Source organism: Momordica charantia (assembly GCF_013281855.1).
Source record: "Momordica charantia cultivar OHB3-1 chromosome 8 unlocalized genomic scaffold, Mcharantia_2.0 BLBB01000008.1, whole genome shotgun sequence".
NCBI lineage: Eukaryota > Viridiplantae > Streptophyta > Magnoliopsida > Cucurbitales > Cucurbitaceae > Momordica > Momordica charantia.
Genome location: NW_028275166.1, coordinates 28924524 through 28945393, shown reverse-complemented (window position 1 = coordinate 28945393; position 20870 = coordinate 28924524). Strand labels below are relative to the sequence as shown.

At 37.2% G+C, this 20870-nt stretch overlaps 4 protein-coding genes across 6 annotated transcripts in view; 1 reads left to right on the top strand and 3 right to left on the bottom strand.

Moving 5' to 3' along the window:
* Positions 1 to 2196, bottom strand: part of ILA (putative protein kinase regulator ILITHYIA) — a 50288-nt gene extending 48092 nt beyond the window's left edge. Inside the window, exon 1 of one of the 3 annotated variants that reach the window (XM_088127171.1) lies at positions 1928 to 2196. In XM_088127171.1, the coding sequence (XP_087983297.1) occupies positions 1928 to 2042 (115 nt within the window). In that variant the 5' untranslated portion in view covers positions 2043 to 2196. The remainder of the gene's footprint in view (positions 1 to 1927) is intronic. The other 2 variants (XM_088127170.1, XM_022288710.2) reach the window with 2 other exon arrangements.
* A 4653-nt stretch (positions 2197 to 6849) lies between these two features.
* LOC148209895 (uncharacterized) lies at positions 6850 to 7728 on the bottom strand. The gene is made up of 2 exons (XM_088127019.1): positions 7396 to 7728; positions 6850 to 7287 (listed from the first exon to the last, which is right to left on the bottom strand). Exons 1-2 carry the CDS (start codon positions 7726 to 7728, stop codon positions 6850 to 6852), a joined length of 771 nt encoding a protein of 256 aa, XP_087983145.1.
* A 5242-nt stretch (positions 7729 to 12970) lies between these two features.
* On the top strand, positions 12971 to 16838 carry LOC111014098 (GDSL esterase/lipase At1g29660-like). The gene is made up of 5 exons (XM_022288711.2): positions 12971 to 13267; positions 14004 to 14128; positions 14456 to 14704; positions 15374 to 15620; positions 16371 to 16838. The coding sequence occupies exons 1-5, from the start codon at positions 13006 to 13008 to the stop codon at positions 16604 to 16606; spliced, it is 1119 nt and encodes a 372-aa protein (XP_022144403.1). The 5' UTR covers positions 12971 to 13005; the 3' UTR covers positions 16607 to 16838.
* Positions 16839 to 17719: 881 nt separating this feature from the next.
* On the bottom strand, positions 17720 to 19032 carry LOC111014100 (photosystem I reaction center subunit IV A, chloroplastic). Its single transcript, XM_022288713.2, has 3 exons — positions 18657 to 19032; positions 18346 to 18411; positions 17720 to 17923 (listed from the first exon to the last, which is right to left on the bottom strand). Exons 1-3 carry the CDS (start codon positions 18909 to 18911, stop codon positions 17819 to 17821), a joined length of 426 nt encoding a protein of 141 aa, XP_022144405.1. The 5' UTR covers positions 18912 to 19032; the 3' UTR covers positions 17720 to 17818.
* Between the last annotated feature and the right edge of the window lie 1838 nt (positions 19033 to 20870).

Here is a 20870-nt window from a genome sequence, read left to right as displayed (position 1 = left end):
CTATAACTCTCCTAAACACCACCACTCTCCTACACACAACCACCCACCAGTCACAGCACCCACCCAATATTGCTACCACCTCTTAACTTCTTTCTGACTCCTAAAATTTTCTTTCCACTAGAAATTGGAACCAAAATTCAAGACTTCTTTAAATAATCAGCATTCTCTTCCCCATTCTCCTTGACGCGCTTACACTCATTCACAACTTCTAAAGAAGGATCCTCTTTTTAACACAAGGCATTTGCACCCAATGTGAAGTGAAACATTATCTGTCTTTGTGGCAAACGCAATCTTTATCATGGAAAATACTTCTCCATTCATATTAGAAGTACCTTTTTCACACCCCTTTTTCAATTCTTTCCAAACAATATCAAAATTGTACCACTCATCACTACTAATACTTACATAAGAACTAACCAAGAAACCAAAAACATTCTCACCCTTATTCTTCACCTTGTAGACTTATTTACCAAATTTCTGGAAATCTTGAATAAGTGTTGGAGATTTCACACCCTTTTTTCTGTTCTTCTTTGAGTACACTACAAAGAACTAACTAAGAAACCAAAAACATTCTCACCTCTATTCTCCACCTTGTAGACTTATTTACCAAATTTCTGGAAATCTTAAATAAGTGTTGGAGATTTCACACCCTTTTTTGTGTTCTTCTTTGAGTAGACTACAATATTGCCTTCAATTAGGCTACTTGAACGACCATTTCGAAATTTTCACTGATCTAGAAAACAACAGCCAGACCCCATATTAATGTTCTTCTTTGGGAAGATCAAAAATTCTTTTTCCTTATTAACTAGACCTAACAATTCATTTAAAATTTTTTCCACCACCCTTTCAACTTTCTATGGTCCGAACTCCCAAATTTCCTTCATCCACACTTGAATTTAAAGAACTCATTTACTTACTATTTCAAATCAAAACATCCACCCTTCTAACTGCTCCAATAATATTCGGACCATGAATGAGTTCTCAGACCGCCTTATTTATTAATTTCTTCTAAGTTTCAAGCATCTCTCCATTTTCTTTATGAATGTTCAGATTATCGTCATTAAATTTCTTCTTGAAATTGAAACTAACCTTTCCAACCTGTCTTATTTAATTTTGACTAAAATTATAGCTTCACTGATTCAATCACTATTGTAATTTCTTTCTTTTGCACAACTCGATCTAATAATAGTCTTTACAACAACCTCTTTAAAATTCAATTTATTTTAATGCAGTCGATGCAACTTTCACCTTCTTCATAGATTCATCTTCTTCTACTAATTTTCCAAACTCGAATGTCCATTGCATGAATCGTTGAAGTGCATTCAATCTAATTTCTAAGCAAAGAATTGCCTATTACCTACACCATAAAACTACCAAGAAATGGAACTTTAAGCTCAGTATATTATCAGGTGGAATGCACTATGATGAACTACAGAACGCAAACCTTGAGACATTTAAAATAAGAGACCCTTTCCATTAGTAAGGCAAATATCCAAGCTCCTCTTAGTCCAGCTTTGGAGTTCTATTTTCCAATTTACTAGTGAAGCTTGTTATTTATCCAAACGTTCTAGTTCAGATACAGAACGAGTCAAACCAATCCACAAATCTTTATAATCTAGGAATAGAAGAGCTGTCACTACGAGTGAATTTTTATCCTCCCTCAATAATTTACACAAAACTAACAGTAGATGGTGGACTATGGTCCAATTGTAAGTAAACATAAACCCAACAGACCAAAGTTAAAATCACACGAAAAAGAAAATTACAGGAAATTTATCCCATCATGTACGCTAAAACAAAAGGCAATACAGAAGGCGTTAAACCCATAATCAAGATTCAACAAAATGCTGGCAATCATTGATTTACATTCGAGTATCAAATATTCCAAAAGAAAAGAGAAAACAAACAATAAGTTGGAAATGCTAACCCGAATTCTCGAATATTGCAGGGATTTGGCATCGGAAGATCTGGATCCGTTTCTTGGTGGATGGAGTGGACACCAACCCAGAAATTGAGTTGAGAAGGTCCAATGAATCCGCCATTGGTAGAAACGAAAATCTTCCAATTGGGAATTCGAGGCCTCAAATACGTAAGTTGGAAATGGGGAGACGAAGGGTCTGACGCTGCATATAAGAAGAGAAGAGCTCTGCAGAGGGTTTCAACCTTAGTTTTAGGGTTTTAGGAACTACAAGATGAATGAACGGACACTTTAAATACGAAATGATAATTTATTTAACTTTTAATTTCTAAATCAAACCCAGCATAAGTGGAAGTGTTTTTTTCACTATTCTTCTCTTTTTTCTAATACTTTTCGAATTAGTTGCATGTTCTTAATTGTGTAATGTAGTTAAAAGAGTTCTTCTAAATTTGAGAGGATACTTTAAAAAATATATTTTTATAGTATTTATAATAAACCTCTGAACTCTAAACATAAATTATACGTTTTTATATTGTTGAGCTACATGTTGTCATATTAATATTTGTTATCTAAAACGGTAAAGAAATGGCAATTTTAAAATACACTTACTATAATATTCGTAAATTAAACTTAAGTTAAAATGTTAAATCAGATGTTTGGTCTTTGGAACTATACAAATTATATCTATTAAATTCTTATATTTTAGAAAATGTTCTAATAAGTTTTGTTGGACAACATAAAACGATCTTTCATGCGGGAGGAGGGGTCGATGGGATCCAAAGTATAACACTCATGTATCAAAGTCGATGAATCATACCTCATTTGGGTTCCGGTCGTAGTAAAGTCGAACCGAGGTGTACGATGAAATCGCTCATTATCCACCACTGTAGATCTCATGTTGGAATTCATGTAGTCTAGTCATGTTAAGTGGCTAACGAATGGGATCGACCTATCCATGATTATAAATATAAAGATAGTCTCCATATTGCAGGTATGCAAATCTGATGGGTCGTCTTCAAACAAATATCTCGAACTCATATTGACTTGAGTGTCAAAGATCTTTTCTTTCTCTGTGTAGACTCTCTTTATAGATTCTCTTTGCACTTCTCTAAGTCGGTTCGTATTCTCCGAGTCGTCAGAATTCAACATGAACACGTCTCTTAACTTTTCAGATCGTGTCTGCCTAATGTGTGAACTTTTAAAATCACTTAACATAAGGTTATTGAACTATTCAATTTTTTTGTCAAATGAATTTTTTAAATTCTCAAGTTGAGTATGTTTAACAAATATATGTCATTGTAAAGTTAACGATCTAGACTTATTAACTACGAGATACAAAATTAAAAGTTCGTGTTGATGCGTGGATTTCGGTCCTCCGGTTCTCCTCCTTGCACCTACCAAACTTGTTGATCCGGGACTAGTATCTGCAAAACCAGATGAGCTAAACCGGTGCGACTCTAGTCACACGGGCTCCGATGCTTAAGTTAGCAGGAGGATAATGTGAAATGTAGCTAGTTTTTAGATGCCCTTACCTCTAAGGCTGGATCGCTACTTATAGTCGCCAGGTTGTTCCAGAACATTCCATAGGTAGCTAACCCTAATTTCGTTGGCGGGCCTGGGCGAAACCGTGGATCGAAGACGAAGGGCCGCTGGAAGGCCGTGGGCCGTGCCACGGGTCGGGACCGAGCCCCGGGTCGGGACCGAGCCCATCGCAGCCCAGTGGCTTCCTTCCGATCTTCACCTGTACCTCAACTTTCGGTTTCCATTGCATAACAGTTGCCCCTGCTCTCAATGTGATGCTTTCGATCTCATTGGGAGTATAGCTTTTGTAGTGATCTATCTTGTCATATGGGTCCGAGTCGAATGAATTGTCGAATCATTGCGGGGCTCATGGCACCCTTGTCGCAGTGAGTGATCTTATCTTCACGAGACACGAGAAAGTGAAAGTATATGTCAATTTTCCTTTTCCTTGCAAGACCCGATGCAGCCTGTCATGCAACTGTCACATCTACAGTAGACCCATGCTTTGAGATCTCGAGGTGTTGGGCGCCGAGCCGAGATGTCACAAGTGTGTTGGGTACCGTGCCAAGTAGTCACAAGGGTGTTGGGCACCGAGCCGAGTAGTCACAAGAGTGTTGGGCCTTGTGCCGAGCACCCTTTGGCCCGCTGGGTAAAGACCTCTGGACCGAGAACTGTGCTATGAGTTGAGGGCTATTCAAACCCCTCCATCCTCATCAATTCTTGCCAACCTCCCAACAAGGTATTCATTTCTCTGCCCTGTTCTTTGTCGTATTTTCTTTTTATATGGCCGGCCTTGATTTCGAGTGGACTTCCTCGGATGATGGGTCATCATCGCATCCTTCGTCAGAGTCCCAGTCTTATCGTCCATTTTGGATGGATAACTCCACTCTTACGGCCAAGGACCTGCGCTTGCGTTCGAAATATCGTATCTCGGATTCGGTTAGCCTTCGTCTTCCAAACCCGGGAGAGAGTATTGACGGTTCTTATCCCGGTGAAGTAGTATTTTATGCTGCGATGTTCCAATTTGGAGTTCGTCTACCATTGCCTCTTTTCCTTCAAAACTTTTTAGCTTTTAATCAAATAGCTCCTTCCCAAATCGTCCCAAACGGGTGGTCTACTTTGATTAGCTGCTTTATTTTGTGGTCGCACCTCGGGGGCGAGCAGCCTCTAACCGCCGCGGATTTTATGTCGCTTTATTATCTCAAACACAGCCCCGAGGATAACTTTCATTTTTATGTTAGTTCCTGGAACCAAATTCTGGTTATGGGTCCCTCCTCAGTGAAGCATTGGAAGAATGAATGGTTCTTTGTTGGCGGTGACTGGCTGGCCCATGATGAGAGATGGTTGTATTTTCCTGTCCCGACGGAGTGTAGGGAGTTGGGTAAGTAGCTTCCGAACTCCGCCGGGACTTTCGCAAACGTCAATTCTGATATTCCTTTTTGTTGGCAGTTTCCTGCAACTGTGAGCTCACCGCCGAGGCAACCACTTTCTATCACACCATTATCCAGCTACCGGATATCGATCGTTGGGGCCCAGATTTGGTTACGGAGCAAAACCTAGTGGATTTTGGCTTGGCCCTTCCGCGTAACCCTCCAGGTCCTTGTCGAAATCCTCCCTTCACTTCGCATGAACGTCGCTTTTTACCTTTATCTTTGTTTGTAGACATGTCGAGACGGAGTGCTTCCTTGTATGAAAGAAAGCGTCGCCGGAATACCCGGGGTTTGGGGGCCAGTTTCAGTCGGGCTTCGGATATCGAGGTAACTGATTTGACCGAGGAGGGACTCCCTTCACAACACGCTCGATCTTCCATGCCTCTGACAGCCCCGAGGCGCTCTGCTCGACTTCATGGGACAGCTACCCCGTCCTCCCCTCGAGGTCACCCAGGAAGCTCCTCTCAAGTCTCAATTTTCCCTTTCTCTGGCCCATATAATTCTGATGCTGACGGGACAGCTTACCTGGAAAGAGCATTTAGTCTCTGGCAAGGCCTCGGCGACTCATCAAGTGGGTCAGACTTTGGTCTGTCAAATCCTCAGCACAGCATCAACACCTGCCTTAGCGATCTCCATCAGGTGAGTGCTTGGTAACCTCCAGTACTTGTCATAGCATTCTCCCCTAACGTTAAATCTTATCCTTGGCAGACTTTCAACCGTCTGGTGGTATTCTCGGGTCGAATTGCTGACGAAATTAACCACCTCCGCTGCCACTATGCCCCTCGGGAGGAGCTGGAACAGACAATTTCTTCCTTCAACCAGGCCACCAGCCTTCTGAAGGGTACCCAACGCGAGTTGGAAGCAGAGAAGAGAAAATCTCGAGACGAGCTAGCTAACCTGCAGAGGAGACTTGACGAGGCCAACGCTCGACTCTCTAATTCTGAGTTCTTGGCCAGGGAATTCAAGAAAACTCAGGAGTATGTTGACTTGCAAAACTCTGCAATGGAGTGCGGTGTTTCCTGGTCTCTCCGTCAGGTTTCTACTCAACACCCTGACATTGACTTTTCCTTCCTCCCGGAGCGTTTTAGGGCCGAGCGTGACGCTCCTGACGACATGGATGACGACGACGACAAGTAATAGGGTAGCTTGAGCGAGTAGTTCTTACGGTTGACTTTTATGTGCTTTGTCACTATGTTGCTTGTATTCTTTTCTTTGGAATCATCAATTAACCCTCTTACCAGTCACTTACTGACTTACGGCTCTAACCCTGATGGAGTTTTGTTGCTTTCTTTTCGTAGGTTTCTAACTCGTTGGTCATAGCCAATGGTTTTACACCCGCTGTTGTTTTTGTATTTTTACTTCATCTCATGTTTTAACCGTGCTAGGCCAATTGACCCGCTTCTGGTTTGGCCGTGTTGAGATTGTTTAATTGTTCTTTCCAAACATGTCGATTAAAGTAGATTCATGCTTCGTCGCACATGATCGGCGTCGAGTGATGGTCGGACCCGAGCAGTGGTCGGTCCACGAGCCGTGTTTAGTCGAAAATAAGACCTATTAATAAACATAGGCTATCTCGTAAAACCGTCGACTAATGTAGATTTGTGCCCGTTCGCACTTGGTCGACGCCAACAGTGGTCGGACCCAAGCAGTGGTTGGCCCCGAGCCCTGCTCGGCCTGCTCTGTATAGCTGGTTTTACCGTCACCGTGTAGGATTGGATTTACCAAGCTTACGTCGTTGAGTAGCCGTAGTCGGTACCTGTTGCCCCCTACTCTCAATTGTATTGTCGATATCATTTGAGAGTACGCTTGTAGACGAGACAAAGTATTTTATCAAAAAGTCTCTTGGTATCTCGTTTTGGATTTAAGAGATACAGTTGACAGAGAATCAAATAAATGGGTACTTTATTGAACACAAGGAATTATAATTAGAAATCTTGTTAAAAGTAGAAAACGACCATATTTGAAGGAAGAAATAAAAGGTCAACAGCCCCCCTTAGTAGAAGTTCTGTCGTTGTCCCTCATTGAGGTATAGTAGCATTCCCGTGACACTCGTTGTTCTCCTTTAATTTCTCCTACCCCACCCGGTGTTGGGAACTTCATGGATTGGTGATATGTGGATGGTATTGCTCTGAGCATATGCATCGTCGGTCTTCCCAGTATTGCGTTGTAGGAGGATGTGTAGTTAACGACCAAACAGTCCACCATCTTAGTGACACTCTTCGGCCCACTTCCGAATGTTACTGGAAACTCTATCCTCCCTTCGGGGATGACCCGTTCTCCCCCAAATCCTACCAGTGGTGCCGGACTACTCTTGAGCACCTTTTCTCCTAGATCCATAGCTTTATAGGCTGTCCAGGAGAGGATATCCGCCAAGCTGCCCCCATCCACCAAGACTCGATGTACTTTAACATTTGCTATCTTCAACGTGATAACAAGTGCATCGTTATGAAGGTGAAGGAGGTGAGTTGCTTCGTCTTCCGAAAATTCAATTGTCACCGTCCGGTTTGTAGTATACGCGTGCTAGACCTCATTTTGCTCGCGACCCGTCCTAGCTTCACGCACATCTGCTTTCCTTTTTCTCCCGGATTCTCTTTCTATGGGGCCCCCCATTATAGTTCGAATCTCTCTTGCGGGAGACTTGTCGCTTTCGCCGTTCTGGGTCGCTTTAGGTTCCTCTACATACTCCTTGAGGTAGCCCCTTCGGATTAGTCCTTCCACCTCTTCCTTGAGATCAAAACAATCCTGAGTTGCATGGCCGTGATACCTGTGGAAAAGACAATACCTGCTTTTGCTGCGCTTAGCTGACGGGGCCTTCATCCTCTCCGGCCATTTAAGCAACCTTTGGTCTTTGATCTCCATCAGCACTTGCTCGATTGGAACGGTGGTGGGGTATACTTTTCAAATTTTCGGGGTGGATCTTTCTGGCTACTCCGATCCCTCTTCTCCCATCTCGACCCCTGCGGTTTATCTCCCGACCCCTCCCTCTTTGGGTCGGTTCGCTTTCCGTTAGGTTCCCTTTTTGAGTAAAAGAACTCACCAGCGCTCATGTACCTCTGAGCTCGGCTCAGCGCCTCCGAGAAGGTGTTCGGTGTTCTCTTTCCGAACGAGAATGACAAATGTTCATCCCTGACGCCGGACATGAAGGCCAGCTATCTCTGTAAGGCCTTCTACCTGCAGCTTCTCCTCGTTGAACCGGGCTACATAGTCGCGTAGACTCTCTGTCGTCCTCTGCTTAATGGTTAAGAGATAAGCCACGGGTCGGCTCCGACACCGCCCCCCTACAAACTGGGTCACGAATGCTCTGGCCAAGCTCTTGAAACTCGAGATTGACCCTCGTTTTAATTCTCGAAACCATATTCTGGCCGACCCGTTTAAAGTAGTCGAGAATACCCGGCACCTGACCGCTTCCGACACTCCGTAGATATCCATCCATTCCCGATAAGCTCTAGATGGTCCACTGGGTCGGTCGTCCCGTCGAATTGCTTCACCGTGGGTAGCTTGAATTTTGGAGGGACCTTTTCTCTCATGATTTCCTCCGTGAACGGTGAGTCGGCTTGATCCAGTAGTTCTTTGAGGTCGAATCCCTTCTCCTTGTGGCTATGTCGCTTCTCCGAGGACTCTGGCCGATCTGCCGGTTTGCCTTTGTCGAGACTTATCGGTTCAGAGTTTCTGTCATCATGGTCGCTCTTTCCCCCATTTGGTGCCGGGGATTTATGTTGCTTTTTCGTCTTTCGAGGGTCGAAAATTCGGGTTCGTCGCCTGGTATTTCCACCTATCCGCAACTTGCTCTCTGCACTGTTCGTTGACTCCTCGGTATCGCTTTCCGCTGGGCCCTTCCCCTTTTTCGGGTCTCTGACAAGGGGCACTTCGTCGGACTCCTGTCCTTGAATTGTCGAAGGACTTGGGTCATGCGTTGAAGCATGCCCTCTACCTTGTCTTCCAAGACCGCGAACTGCTTTTAGAATGGCTCAGGGGTCGTTAATGCCTGCACCTCGGGCAACCCCTCCTGACGCTCTTGGTTTGGCTGGCTGGTCCCATCCTCGGGTCCTCCAACCTGGGGGTCGCCCAAGTTCAGCCTCCTCTTGGAAGAGCAGTCATCATCAGAGCGTCGTGGACTCCTCTCTGGTGTCATGTTGCTCAACTGGATGCTTTAAGTCGTTCCCACAGACGGCGGCAATTGTTGATGCGTGGATTTCGGTCCTCCGGTTCTCCTCCTCGCACCTACCAAACTTGTTGATCCGGGACTAGTACCTGCAAAACCAGATGAGCTAAACCGGTGCGACTCTAGTCACACGGGCTCCGATGCTTAAGTTAGCAAGAGGATAATGTGAAATGTAGCTAGTTTTTAGATGTCATTACCTCTAAGGCTGAATCGCTACTTATAGTCGTCAGGTTGTTCCAGAACATTCCATAGGTAGCTAACCCTAATTTCGTTGGCGGGCCTGGGCGAAACTGTGGATCGAAGACGAAGGGCCGTTGGAGGGCCGTGGGCCGTGCCACGGGTCGGGACCGAGCCCATCGTAGCCCAGTGGCTTCCTTCCGATCTTCACCTGTACCTCGACTTTCGGTTTCCATTGCATAACAGTTCGTGAGCTATTTAAAAAGAAAAAGTATAAGAACTAAATAGCTACATCAAAGTGCAGAGATCTTTATAATTTTTTTTTTAAATAAATGAACAAAATAGCCACAACTCTACAAGTTAGGACCAAACTTACAACTTAAATGAAAATATAAATCATATATGTTATGGTTATCAAGTGGAGAGCTGTGAAGGAAGGAGGGCCAAATCCACCTCTTAGTTTGTGAAGATTAAAAAACCTTTTTCTTTTTAAGTTAGGATTTTAAAGTTTTATATACTTTGCCTCATCAAAGACTTATTAATTGAACAAAATGTTAAGGGTTCATTTGGTAACATTCCTGTTTCTTGTTTCTTGTTTTTAATTTTCTTTAAAAAAATCTAAAAGCATCTTGCAACTAACTATATTTCTTGTTTCTTATTTTTTGGGAACATTTACAAAATTGTATAAAATTTTTGGAAACAACCAAAATAAGTTTCTTTTTTCTGGTTCACATTTCTCATTGCTCCAAAACATAAATAAGAATAGTATAATATCATACTTGAGTTCATGGATATCGCGATCATATAATTCATTTTTCTTTATTAAAAATAAAGAAATAGAAACAAGAAACAAGAACGTTACCAAACGGGACCTAAATGTATTGGGGGTAATTGAAAAATGCATTCTTTTAATATTTTCATGTGAATAAGCATAGGTTATCAGTAAAGCATCTACCTATTCTTTTGATCAAATCTCAAAAGAAGTACTTGAAACCAAAAGCAAAAATCTGAGGACTTATGTTCAAAGTGGACAATATTATATAATTGTGGAAGGTGAAAAGGGTCTATTATTCATATCAAAAACTTTTCGGAAAAAAATGTCGATTAATTAATGATTCAAAATCAAAGTTGTTAATGAAATAAAATCATCTCTAAATTTTACATTTCATTGTGAACATCAAGAACAAAGAATGACAATGGTTACTCCAAGCATCTCTAACAATGGTATGCAATATTTCCCTCTTTGGACATAACATCCTCGCTTTTGGTTTCACCTAAAATGCCTCGTACTAATAAAGATAATTGTCCTATCACTTGTATATGGTGGATCACCTTCTTCTTAGTTAATGTGAAACTTTGTTTGCACTCCTTATAACTCCAACAAGAGAACCCCTAACTGTCAATACCTAAAACCCCAAATCAATTCAGAATCAATCCCAAAGGAAGGGTTAGGGAAGGATTACATTAGTGATCAAAGACCATAGATAAGGAGAATTGATTCCCTGTTCAAGACTATGAACGCTCCATAAAATCAAGGTTAATCATAAATCTACTTGAACGTTGAAGCATGCAACTCTAAATCAAGAATTGCAAATGGGATGAACTCTCTGTCTCAAGCCAAGATTGCAAGAAAAATATTCATTTTGTGAAATAAATGTTTTTTTTCACATGATTAAAGCGCTAATCTTAAATCTATAGTATATATAAAAGGGGTTGTAGGGAGAAACTTTTTCTCCCTATTTTGCTTTTCTAATTTCAACATTCCCATAAATATTTTGAGGGCAATTTTGTCCTTCAAATATAAATTTTTCTCTAATTTTCTCTTTCTAATAAACTCCTCGTATAAAGAGTTAGAATATGGAGAGTTTTGTCTCTTTATTTCTATGTTAAAAAGTTATAACTTATTTTGAATTATAATTAATAAGGAATTTCAAAAGTTTCGTAATTTTCTACAACTATATATAGAGTTTTTTCTTGCTCTTTCCTCCAACTTTTTCTTCATCAAAACTTGAGTTTCTTTTCTTTTTCGGTGTGTTAATTTTCTCCTTTAGTCAATGTCTTGTGTTTTCTTATATTTAGTTAGATTGTTTGATCGAATATTCAACTTTTTTAGTTATTTTTTTTCCAAACGATTCAATCAACTGGGAAAAGGAAAGGGAAAATGAGTGATAAGATTGAGTTACCTTGGACGGATCCACTTTGGGATGACACTTGATAACCGCGATGACTCTCTCAATGACCTCCTCCTTCGTAAGGTGATCATCGTGTGATGAAAATAGCTGGAGCAATCCATCGGAATATGGCTGCAGTTGGCATTCCCGACGAGCTAGGGCAAGAAATTGGACCGGAACTCGAACATGGCAAAGAACGGGTGTCCTGAACGCATCTCTATCTCTCACTATTTTTTTTTTTTGTCATTTTATTTTTCAATGACTCAAATCAGAAATTGAAACAAAGTTTTATTTACTTTTATGTATCGTTATGTTTAGGGAAAAAAAGATGAAAAATCCATAAATACGTGTTTTTTATAGAAAGTTTTTTTAAGTAATTGAAGAATAATACTTTTAGTCACATTAACCCGCATTAGTGGGTGATGAGAATTATTGAGACGTTGTTTTATGAGATAAACATTGAAAATACAAAAAAACTTGGTGAGGTAAACCTTTAGAGTTAAAAAAAACCAAATTAGATTATAAATTTTATATTTTTAAACATTGAAATAAAAACTACGAAATTTCCCATGCACTGCACGTGTTTCTAGTGGAATATAAAAGACTATACTACTCCTAACTGAGGCGCGGCATAAGTAATTAAAAGAAATATCTAAAAATAAGAACTCTTTTTAAGGCCACATCATTGGCCAAAACATAAACATCTAAAATACGAAAATAACAAAATTGTAATAATAAATTTTTTTAACACAAAGTTCTGCCATCTCTTTCTTGTATCCTCATTTAGCACCATGTATAGAATTTCTTTCTGTCTTTACCCCTTGATCTTCGTTAGTTCAGCTCACTCTTGTTTAGATATGAGAGTCGTCAAGGCTAGTTGTAGTTGTTTAGCCCTCTAATAAGTGATAGGTCGTGGAGACAAAGGGCGTAGAACATCTTGGTTTATATGAGTTGAGAGAACATCATTGTAATCTTCTATGTTCACAGTCGAACTTGCAGTTGTAGAAGACTGGACGCAGTTTCAAGTTTGGGGCAAACCAATGAAACTCTAACGTTCAGAATAAGAATTTATATCCCTATATAATCGTCATGGGTGGCTCATTATATTGGTCTAAAGGAGCTAGGGTTAATTAAGAGGGAATGTATTCAAATCCATGATGGCCACCTACCTTAGGAATTAGTAATTCCTATGTGTTTTCCGGTGGTTGTCCATTAGTCGAAGTACGCATAAGCTGGCCCGGACACCCATGTATATATATATAAAAAAAAAAAAGAATTTATATCCCTATCTTGTGTATTTGTCCATCTTTTTGTAACAACCTTTTTAGTTTGTCTGTATTGACATAATTAACAATGCTTGGTATAGAGAAGCCATTGGTTTGGTCAAAACTAAAGGCACAAGCCATCCAAATCCAAGTTGTTTATTTGACTTCCCAAACCTATTTAGTTTCACCTAATTTCCTCAAATACCTGAACCATATTAATGGATCCCAAGTTTGGGGTACCCAATTTAAGGGCTTGTCCCACAACTTTGAGTTTAAAATAGCTTTCTCAATCAAACTAAAACTAAAAAAATTGTACATTGGTTCTTTTTACAACCAACTCAAGATTAATTCCTTAATAATTATGAAGGTGGCATTGTTGATGGTTTATTGTGTTTTAACAATAAGTTTCAGTTTTGAAATTGATTGGGTGGATGGAAGTGGAAGTGGATCCCCATTAGTGTCATGTTATTTCGTTTTTGGAGATTCTTTGGTTGACAATGGAAACAATAACAACAACAGGGGAGTTGCTCGAGCTGATTACAGGCCCTATGGAATTGACTTTTCCAAGCAAATGATGCCCACCGGAAGGTTCTCCAATGGCCGAAATATCGCAGATTTCATCGGTTCGCCTTTACTCTTTCTCTCGTTGCAACAACCTTTTTAATTTTCCTCGTTTGGTAACGTTTTCATTTCTTGTTTCTTGTTTTTTATTTTCTTATGAAATCTAAGATTTTTGCAATTAACGAACTATGAACTTGTTTCGTAACGTTTTCGTTTCTCGTTTCCAATTTTTTTAGAAATCTAAGTATTTTACAACTAATCATGTTCTTTAGAAACAACCAAGTTTCTTCTTTTTTGTTCTCATTTCCCAATTTGTTCCACGACATAAATAAAAATGTTGTTTTATCATATCTTGTTGGAGTTATGCAAATCATTTTTCTTTATTAAAAATGAAGGAACAAGAAACACGTTAAGTCCTACGTTTCTTGTTTCTGCGGAGAAATTTTGGAAACAACAAAAACAAGTTTCTTCATGTTCTCATTTCCAATTTGTTCCAAAACATAAAAAAGATTGTTTTATCATACTTGAATTCATGGATGTTGGAGTTTTGCCATTAATTTTTCTTTATAAAAAACAAAGAAACAGAAACGTTTGAACGAACGAAATAGTTATCAAACATTTATGTTTCTAAAATCTTCCAGTCTTTTTTTCTTTTTAGTACAACAACATGGCCACATGGGATGGCGATTTGAACCGACGATCATTTAATCGGAGATATAATGTTTTAACCAATTGAGCAATCATCCTAAGTAGTCTAAGGGGGAATAAGATGAATAATAATGATTTTTCCTTTTTCAGGTGAATTTTTGGGTTTTGAGAATTACATCCCACCATTTAAGAATACAACAGGTTGGGACATTCTCAAAGGCGTAAATTATGCATCTGGAGCTGCAGGAATTCGCAAGGAAAGTGGAAGAACACAGGTAATTAACTTACAATAATATAACTTTTCTACACATTAACAATTAATAAAGTAGGAGCTTTTTACCCTATATCTTGTGTAGTTCTCATGCTTCTAGTGTACTATTATTCATTGAAAAGGCTAAAATTGAGTTATTGAGGTCCGTTTGATAACCATTTTACTTTTTAAAATTAAGCTTAAATTACAACCACTTCTTCCATCTAGGCATTTCTTTATCTTGTTATCAACTTTTTAATATATATCGTCTAACATAAATTTTATATATATACCTGATCACACATCTTTTGTTCATTTACATGTTTATGATGAAATTTGCATGCACTTGCAGGGCGAAAGAACAAGCTTCGATGAACAATTGATACAGCATAATCATACCATTTCAAGAATCCATAACATATTGGGAAACAACAACAGCGCTACCATGGCACATCTTGAAAGATGCTTGTATGTGGTTAATATTGGAGGCAATGATTATCTTAACAATTATTTTATGCCACTTTCCTACAATACAAGTCTCCAATTTTCTCCACAACAATATGCCATTGCTCTAAACAAACAATTCTCCCACCAATTGAAGGTTAGGCCTTGTTGACTCATGTCTAACTTATCTACTAGGGAAGCATTTTCAAAAGTTAGCTATGTTTAATTAATATTTGTTTCTTGGTGATTTTAGATAACTAAAAGTATTTCTTTTTTTATGAACTCTATAGTGTTGGGTTATAAATGAAAAAAGCATATTTTACAAAAATAGGTTTGCTTTAAAAATCATTTCTAGACGAACACTCGACACTTTGTCATTTAAGCACTTGATCAATCAGAGATGATTGCATTTTGTTGTGCTTTAAATTAAAATGTTGAGTTTGTAAGAGAAATGCAAACACAGTCTCACATTGGTTAAGCAAGGGAACGATTCATGGTGTATAGATGAGGACAATTATCTTTATTGGTATGAGACTTTAATCAGAATACCTCATAATTAAACCAAAAGCAAAATTGTGAGGGTTTATGCCCAAAGTGGATAATATCATATAATCGTGAAGATACTTGGACGTATTTGGGGTATCGTTGTAAAAGACATGTCAAACTAAACTCACCCTAAAAGACAAATAAATAATTAGTAAACAAGTTTAACTTCTAAAACAAAACCGCTATCAAACAGAGTTTAAAATATTGCTATCTAAAAATGTGAAAATGGTTGCATAATATAGTCACATGTTGGTTTTTATAATTTTCGAATATATTGCAGACTCTGTATGGGCAGGGAGCTAGAAAGTTAGCCATTTTTGGAGCGGCATTGGCAGGATGTAGTCCATATGCAAGGGCTACCTTCGACCACAAAGACTCTCCATGTGTTGATCACATCAACAATGCCATTCAACTTTTTAATATTGGCCTCAAGTCGAGTATTAACGATCTTAATACCGACTTCACCGATGCCAAATTTATCTTCATCGACGTCTACAACATTGCGAGACACGATACTCCAAACCAAGGTAACATGTCTTATAATACTAATATGTGGGGTAGAATTCGAACCTTCAACCTTTTAATTAAAGAGTATGCTTTTAACACTTGAGCTATGGTCAAACTGTTTGTTTGTTTGTTTTTTTCCTTCTAAAGACTTGTTTTGTATATGAAAAAAATAGTTTAATGTTTTTAGAAAAATTTTGCTGGTAAAATAATATATATTTGGAAAGCTGTTTTTTTTAATGACCTTTTTTTCCCTAAGGAGAGATCCAACTTTTAGAATAAATAATTTTTTTTTGTAAGATTATTAATAGAGTTTACTCTAAATACATTAAGAGTGTATAATAATTGTCAACTCAAGTATAGTTTAATTGGTTAAGACATTATAATTAAAATTTCAAAAGATGGTTGTTCAAATTTCCACTCACACATCATTTAACCCTAAAAAAAAATTGTGTTAACAAATAATAAAATGCTTCTACTTTTAAAAATTGAAAATCATGGATCTGATCGATAACCATTTTATTTTTGGTTTTCAATTTTTGAAAATTAAGCTTACAACCACTATTTCTATTTGTGTGTTCCTTTTGTCTTATTATCAAAGGTAAGAAACATATTAAAGAAATAGCGAGAAAACAAGCATATATAGTTCTTTTAAAACGGAGAACTAAAAATGAAATCATTATTGAACCGACTTATATATTTTCTTCTTTTTGAAGCAATGTATTTTTCTTTTGAGTAATGAATATTATTCACTAAAAAATATAAATTTACAGGCAAAGTGAATACAATTACTCCTTGTTGTGAAGTTGGAGCTGATGGGCTGCAATGTGTTCCTCTTGGAAAAGTATGCAGCAATAGGAGTGAATATTTATTTTGGGATGGAGTTCATCCAACTGAGATTAGAATGAAGAATTTAGCGAGCAGAGCCTTTAATGCCCAACATTCTAATGATACTTACCCCTTTGATATTAATCATCTTGTTCAATTCCAGCCAACTTCTACTCTATAATAACACGGACCATATGCAAGTTTTGATTTAAGCTTCTTCGTAGGCTTATTAAACTTAGGCATTCCTAAGGTGTTAGGGCAGTGGAAAGAGGCCTGAATGTTGACACGCAAGATTCACTCATAGTCAGATATATTATATTAATATTCATGAGATTCCATCTCAAAACTAATTGACAATGAGAGAAGTAGTCCATGTCTATAATAAACGCTTGTTAGATCCCTTATCTTATCAATGTGAGATCTTTAACATATCAAATTATATATATATATATATATATATATAATACTTTTCCAATCAGATATATCAAACGAGGTATACCATTGTTTGGGCTCCGTATTTAGTAAAAGTATGTTGAACTTTGGCTTTCTTCTGCGTAGGCTGTGTTTCAAATTTTACTACTATTAATTTTTTCTTTTGCTACTTTTGCCCCTACATTTATCTTATTTTTGTGCGTAGTTCCATAATTAATTTTTTTTAGAAAAAGAGTTGTCTAGTAGTTCAACAATATGGTAGGAGAGTTGAACGTCTATATAATGTTTAACTAATTAACCTATGCTCAAGTTGACTAATAAGGTAGAATTTGTGTTCAAATGTATTTGTTTCTTTTTTTTAATACAACATTAGGGAGATGATTTGAACTCACAACCTTTTCGTTGGAGGTATATGCCAATTACCGTCGAATTATGCTCACTTTGACACTATCATTGAATTATTATACTTAGTTTTAGAAAAACTTACGTTTATGTATTTATGACTTACAACATTGAATTCTAATAATTTTCACAATTTCTATTTTTCTTGTCGAATATATTAATAAATTCCATTTCTCATTTAAGAATTTTTCTCTATGTTGTTTGTGATCTTTTTAAATGTAAAAAATTATCAAAAAAATATCCCAAAAAAATCTATATATACAACTCCTTTACATGTTTTTTTTCTTTCTTTCTATTTCTATTTTGGAGAGCGTGGAGATTTGAAACTCCAACTTTTATATCCTTGGCCTATTTTCTGAGTTAAAAACCTTATAAAAACTATTCATCTCCCAAACTAAGCATCAAAAGTCCAGTCTTGTAAACTTTATAATTTAAAAGGGAAGAGAAATTATGGGTGGAATTACTAAACACACACTCATAGAGAGAGGGGAAATAGATTGAAATTGGAAGTATTTATACAAGCATTTAACTCAAAAATACACAAATCACATTAAAAAGCTTAAGCAACTTCTTCAACCTCATCAAGTGCATAGTTGTTTGTTGATACACTTGCATAATTTACTTTGTTAAATCTAACCACAACTGGATATCGAGTGTTCGGGTCCTGCAAAATATTGTTTACACCTTAGACATTAGTACATACATTTTTTCCAAATTATTTTACAAAATAATTACCAATACCACCAAATTTGTTCCAACATAAACAATTTAAATGTTAGAGAGCTCATCTTGTGTTTAAATTTCTTTACGTCAACTTAAGAGTCAAATTAAACATCATACGCAAATATCAACTTAAACTTTTGAGTTGATGGTGGTTTATTCATCCTTAACTTGTTATTAGCGTGGAAGGTCTAACAGCAGTAGATAATCTACTGTTGTTTGATTCTATGAATCAAATTTTACTCGATACTAAAAACAGTAAAAATAATGATAGCGACTTGGTTTTGCGTGTGTGAAATCTCACTAATTGAAAGAATGAAAAAAAAAAAAAGAATTCATAAATGAATAAATTATCAAGTGTCTAACCTGATCAACTGTTACAACAGACCCAACATCTTTGTACCAGTAGGACTCTTTCCTTAGAATCTTCACCTGTTCAAATAAATGATAAGATTTCAAAGAGAATCAAACATCAACAATAACTTAACTTAATAAAAGGGCACAAAATAAATTACTCCTTCATTTGAGCTAATCATTTATTATTATTTTTATTTTTTTTTGGAAAAATTCAATTTCTACCAGTATCAATTTTCCTGTCAATTTCATCAACTCTAAACTTAGATAAATATCGTAACTTGCCATCTCTATTCAATTTTAACTAGATCTACGATTCATACCTTGGCACCTCTCTTGGGGCCAATTGGGGCAGGCTTAGGCTTAGCCTCCTCAACCGGGGCATCGGCGGTGGCGGCGGCAGCAGGCGGCGGGGGAGCGGCTTCATCGGCGGCGGCACGGATAACCAATCTTCTAGAAATGGGGTTGGGATTCTTGGGGAAGAAGGCCACAGAAGTTAACCTAGAAGAAGATGATATGGTGGCTGAAGAAGGGATCACAACTCCAGAAGCAATGCATGAAAGATTAGTGGCAGCCATGGCTAAAATCTCAGCTCCCCTTTTTTGCTCTCTAAAACCAAAACCAGCGCTTTAAGTTTTGGAGTTGGGGTTTGAATAATAAGATAAACCAAGGGAATAATCATAACCACACATTGAGGGAGGGGGAATCAATTGTTTTATGGGTAATAATTCTTTTGTGGAATTATCTCAGCCTATGGAAAAATTGGATGTTGGGTTTTGGGCCAATGGGATGCTGCCATGTAGGCACTATATCCATACTCTTGAGGATAGCCTCATCCTTATTCTCTCTCTCCTCTTCTCTCTCCCTCTTTCATTTTCTCTCTACTTTCTTGTAGTGAATGAGATTTTTAGGTAAAAGTCCAATTTCAATGCCTTTCTTTCTTTCTTCTTGGTTTATGTTTGTTTTTTTTTTTTGGATAATTTAGTTGGATATCCTTTTAAGTTTCTTTTAGAATTAGATATATTTTTTTTAATGTTGCAACTTTAAATTATTGGGTTAGCAAATTGAAAGAGCAATTCCAACTTCTAACTTTTTGGTCGAGGATATATCCCTCAACAAATTGAACTAGGTATAATTGTTTGACATAATATACATAAATAATAAACAATAATAATAAAAAAGAACCATTTTCTGTACAATGCTACTGCCTACTAGAGAAATGACTTGTAACTTGTAAGTAGACCCAAAGTCATTGATCTGAACTGGTGTTTTACACATTGCATTTCCAGGCCCATTGGCCCAATTTTACTCTCCATAGCCCATAGTGAAAAAGTTCCTTTCTTGGGCCTTGGTGTTCCTTTTGAATTTTTTTACATATATACCCTTTTTGTTTTTGTTGCCTAAGACATCAAAAGTGACCATACCATCCTAATGACTTTCAATAATAATCTTACTATAAAACATAAAAATATTTAATATTCAGCCAATGACCAAAATAGCCTTCAAGTTTCATCCATATTTCAATGTTCAAATCAATTCAAATTCACTAATCCGAGCATAGTTGAGTAGATAAGACACACATATTACCATTTCAAAGGACAATAGTTCGATATCTTACCCTTGCAATGGTTGAAAAAAAATCAACTCAAATATTATTCACTAATGATTACAATTTTTCAAATTACAGTTCTAAGTGATATGTGTACATATCAACAAATTTTCAAACTTATTATTATTATTATTCTGAAATTTGGTTGAAAATTGAAATTTATTTTTAAGAAAAAGGAAAAAAGAGACTAAAGAAAATAAATATAAAATATAAAATGGTTACCAAAACTTTAATTTATTATAAAAAATTATATATTATATTATATTTGGTTGAAGCAATTTTATAGATATAACATATCTTATAGATTTGGTAGACATGAAATCTTCTTCAAATTTTGGTGCTAAAAGGAAAATAAAGATGCATAACTTTCCTCATATAGTTGACCACTACTCCAAAGAAGTAGACTACTATTTTAATAATTTAGACTTTTTAGATATGTAATTATTTTTCTACAGGGATATAATAAATGTATATTTATTGGCCTTATAAAAGTTAGGGGTGAACATGAATTTTGGTTTCGGCTTTTCTGATCCCAGTTATAAATAGTTTAAGCTTATAAATTTAGTTAAATTGTTAAAACGAGCGTAGCTTAACGATAATTGACATCTACTGTTGTACTAAAAAAAACTCTAATTAAATTGATCTTTTGTTGTATTCTTTTGTTTGGGAGTAAGGAGAAGAGTGTGAGTGGTATAAGATTTTGAAGGAGCATTTTTGTAATTGAAGTCGGAAATTTCTCGAGAAAGTAGGAGGGCAATTGGGGTGGCAAAATGATGGGATGACATGACATACTAAAGTTGTAAAGTATTAAATGTAAAGTTGAAAAGGTACTCCTTAATGTTGTGTACATGTAAAGTTATAAAACAACTTCTCGACACATGTTAAGGACTACCTTTTTAATTCAACATTTAATATTTTACCACTTGTC

What these genes read in the sequence shown, in the direction of transcription:
- LOC148209895 (XM_088127019.1), bottom strand. Translation starts at nt 7,728, where the DNA reads ATGGAGATCAAAGACCAAAGGTTGCTTAAATGGCCGGAGAGGATGAAG. An exon ending in CGGGTCGCGAGCAAAATGAG is followed by an intron (nt 7,288 to 7,395) that starts GTCTAGCACGCG and finishes ATCACGTTGAAG; the next exon opens with ATAGCAAATGTTAAAGTACA.
- LOC111014098 (XM_022288711.2), top strand. Translation starts at nt 13,006, where the DNA reads ATGAAGGTGGCATTGTTGATGGTTTATTGTGTTTTAACAATAAGTTTC. An exon ending in AATTCTCCCACCAATTGAAG is followed by an intron (nt 14,705 to 15,373) that starts GTTAGGCCTTGT and finishes AATATATTGCAG; the next exon opens with ACTCTGTATGGGCAGGGAGC. An exon ending in ACACGATACTCCAAACCAAG is followed by an intron (nt 15,621 to 16,370) that starts GTAACATGTCTT and finishes ATAAATTTACAG; the next exon opens with GCAAAGTGAATACAATTACT.
- LOC111014100 (XM_022288713.2), bottom strand. Translation starts at nt 18,911, where the DNA reads ATGGCTGCCACTAATCTTTCATGCATTGCTTCTGGAGTTGTGATCCCT. An exon ending in GCCCCAAGAGAGGTGCCAAG is followed by an intron (nt 18,412 to 18,656) that starts GTATGAATCGTA and finishes TTATTTGAACAG; the next exon opens with GTGAAGATTCTAAGGAAAGA. An exon ending in CTGTTGTAACAGTTGATCAG is followed by an intron (nt 17,924 to 18,345) that starts GTTAGACACTTG and finishes AATATTTTGCAG; the next exon opens with GACCCGAACACTCGATATCC.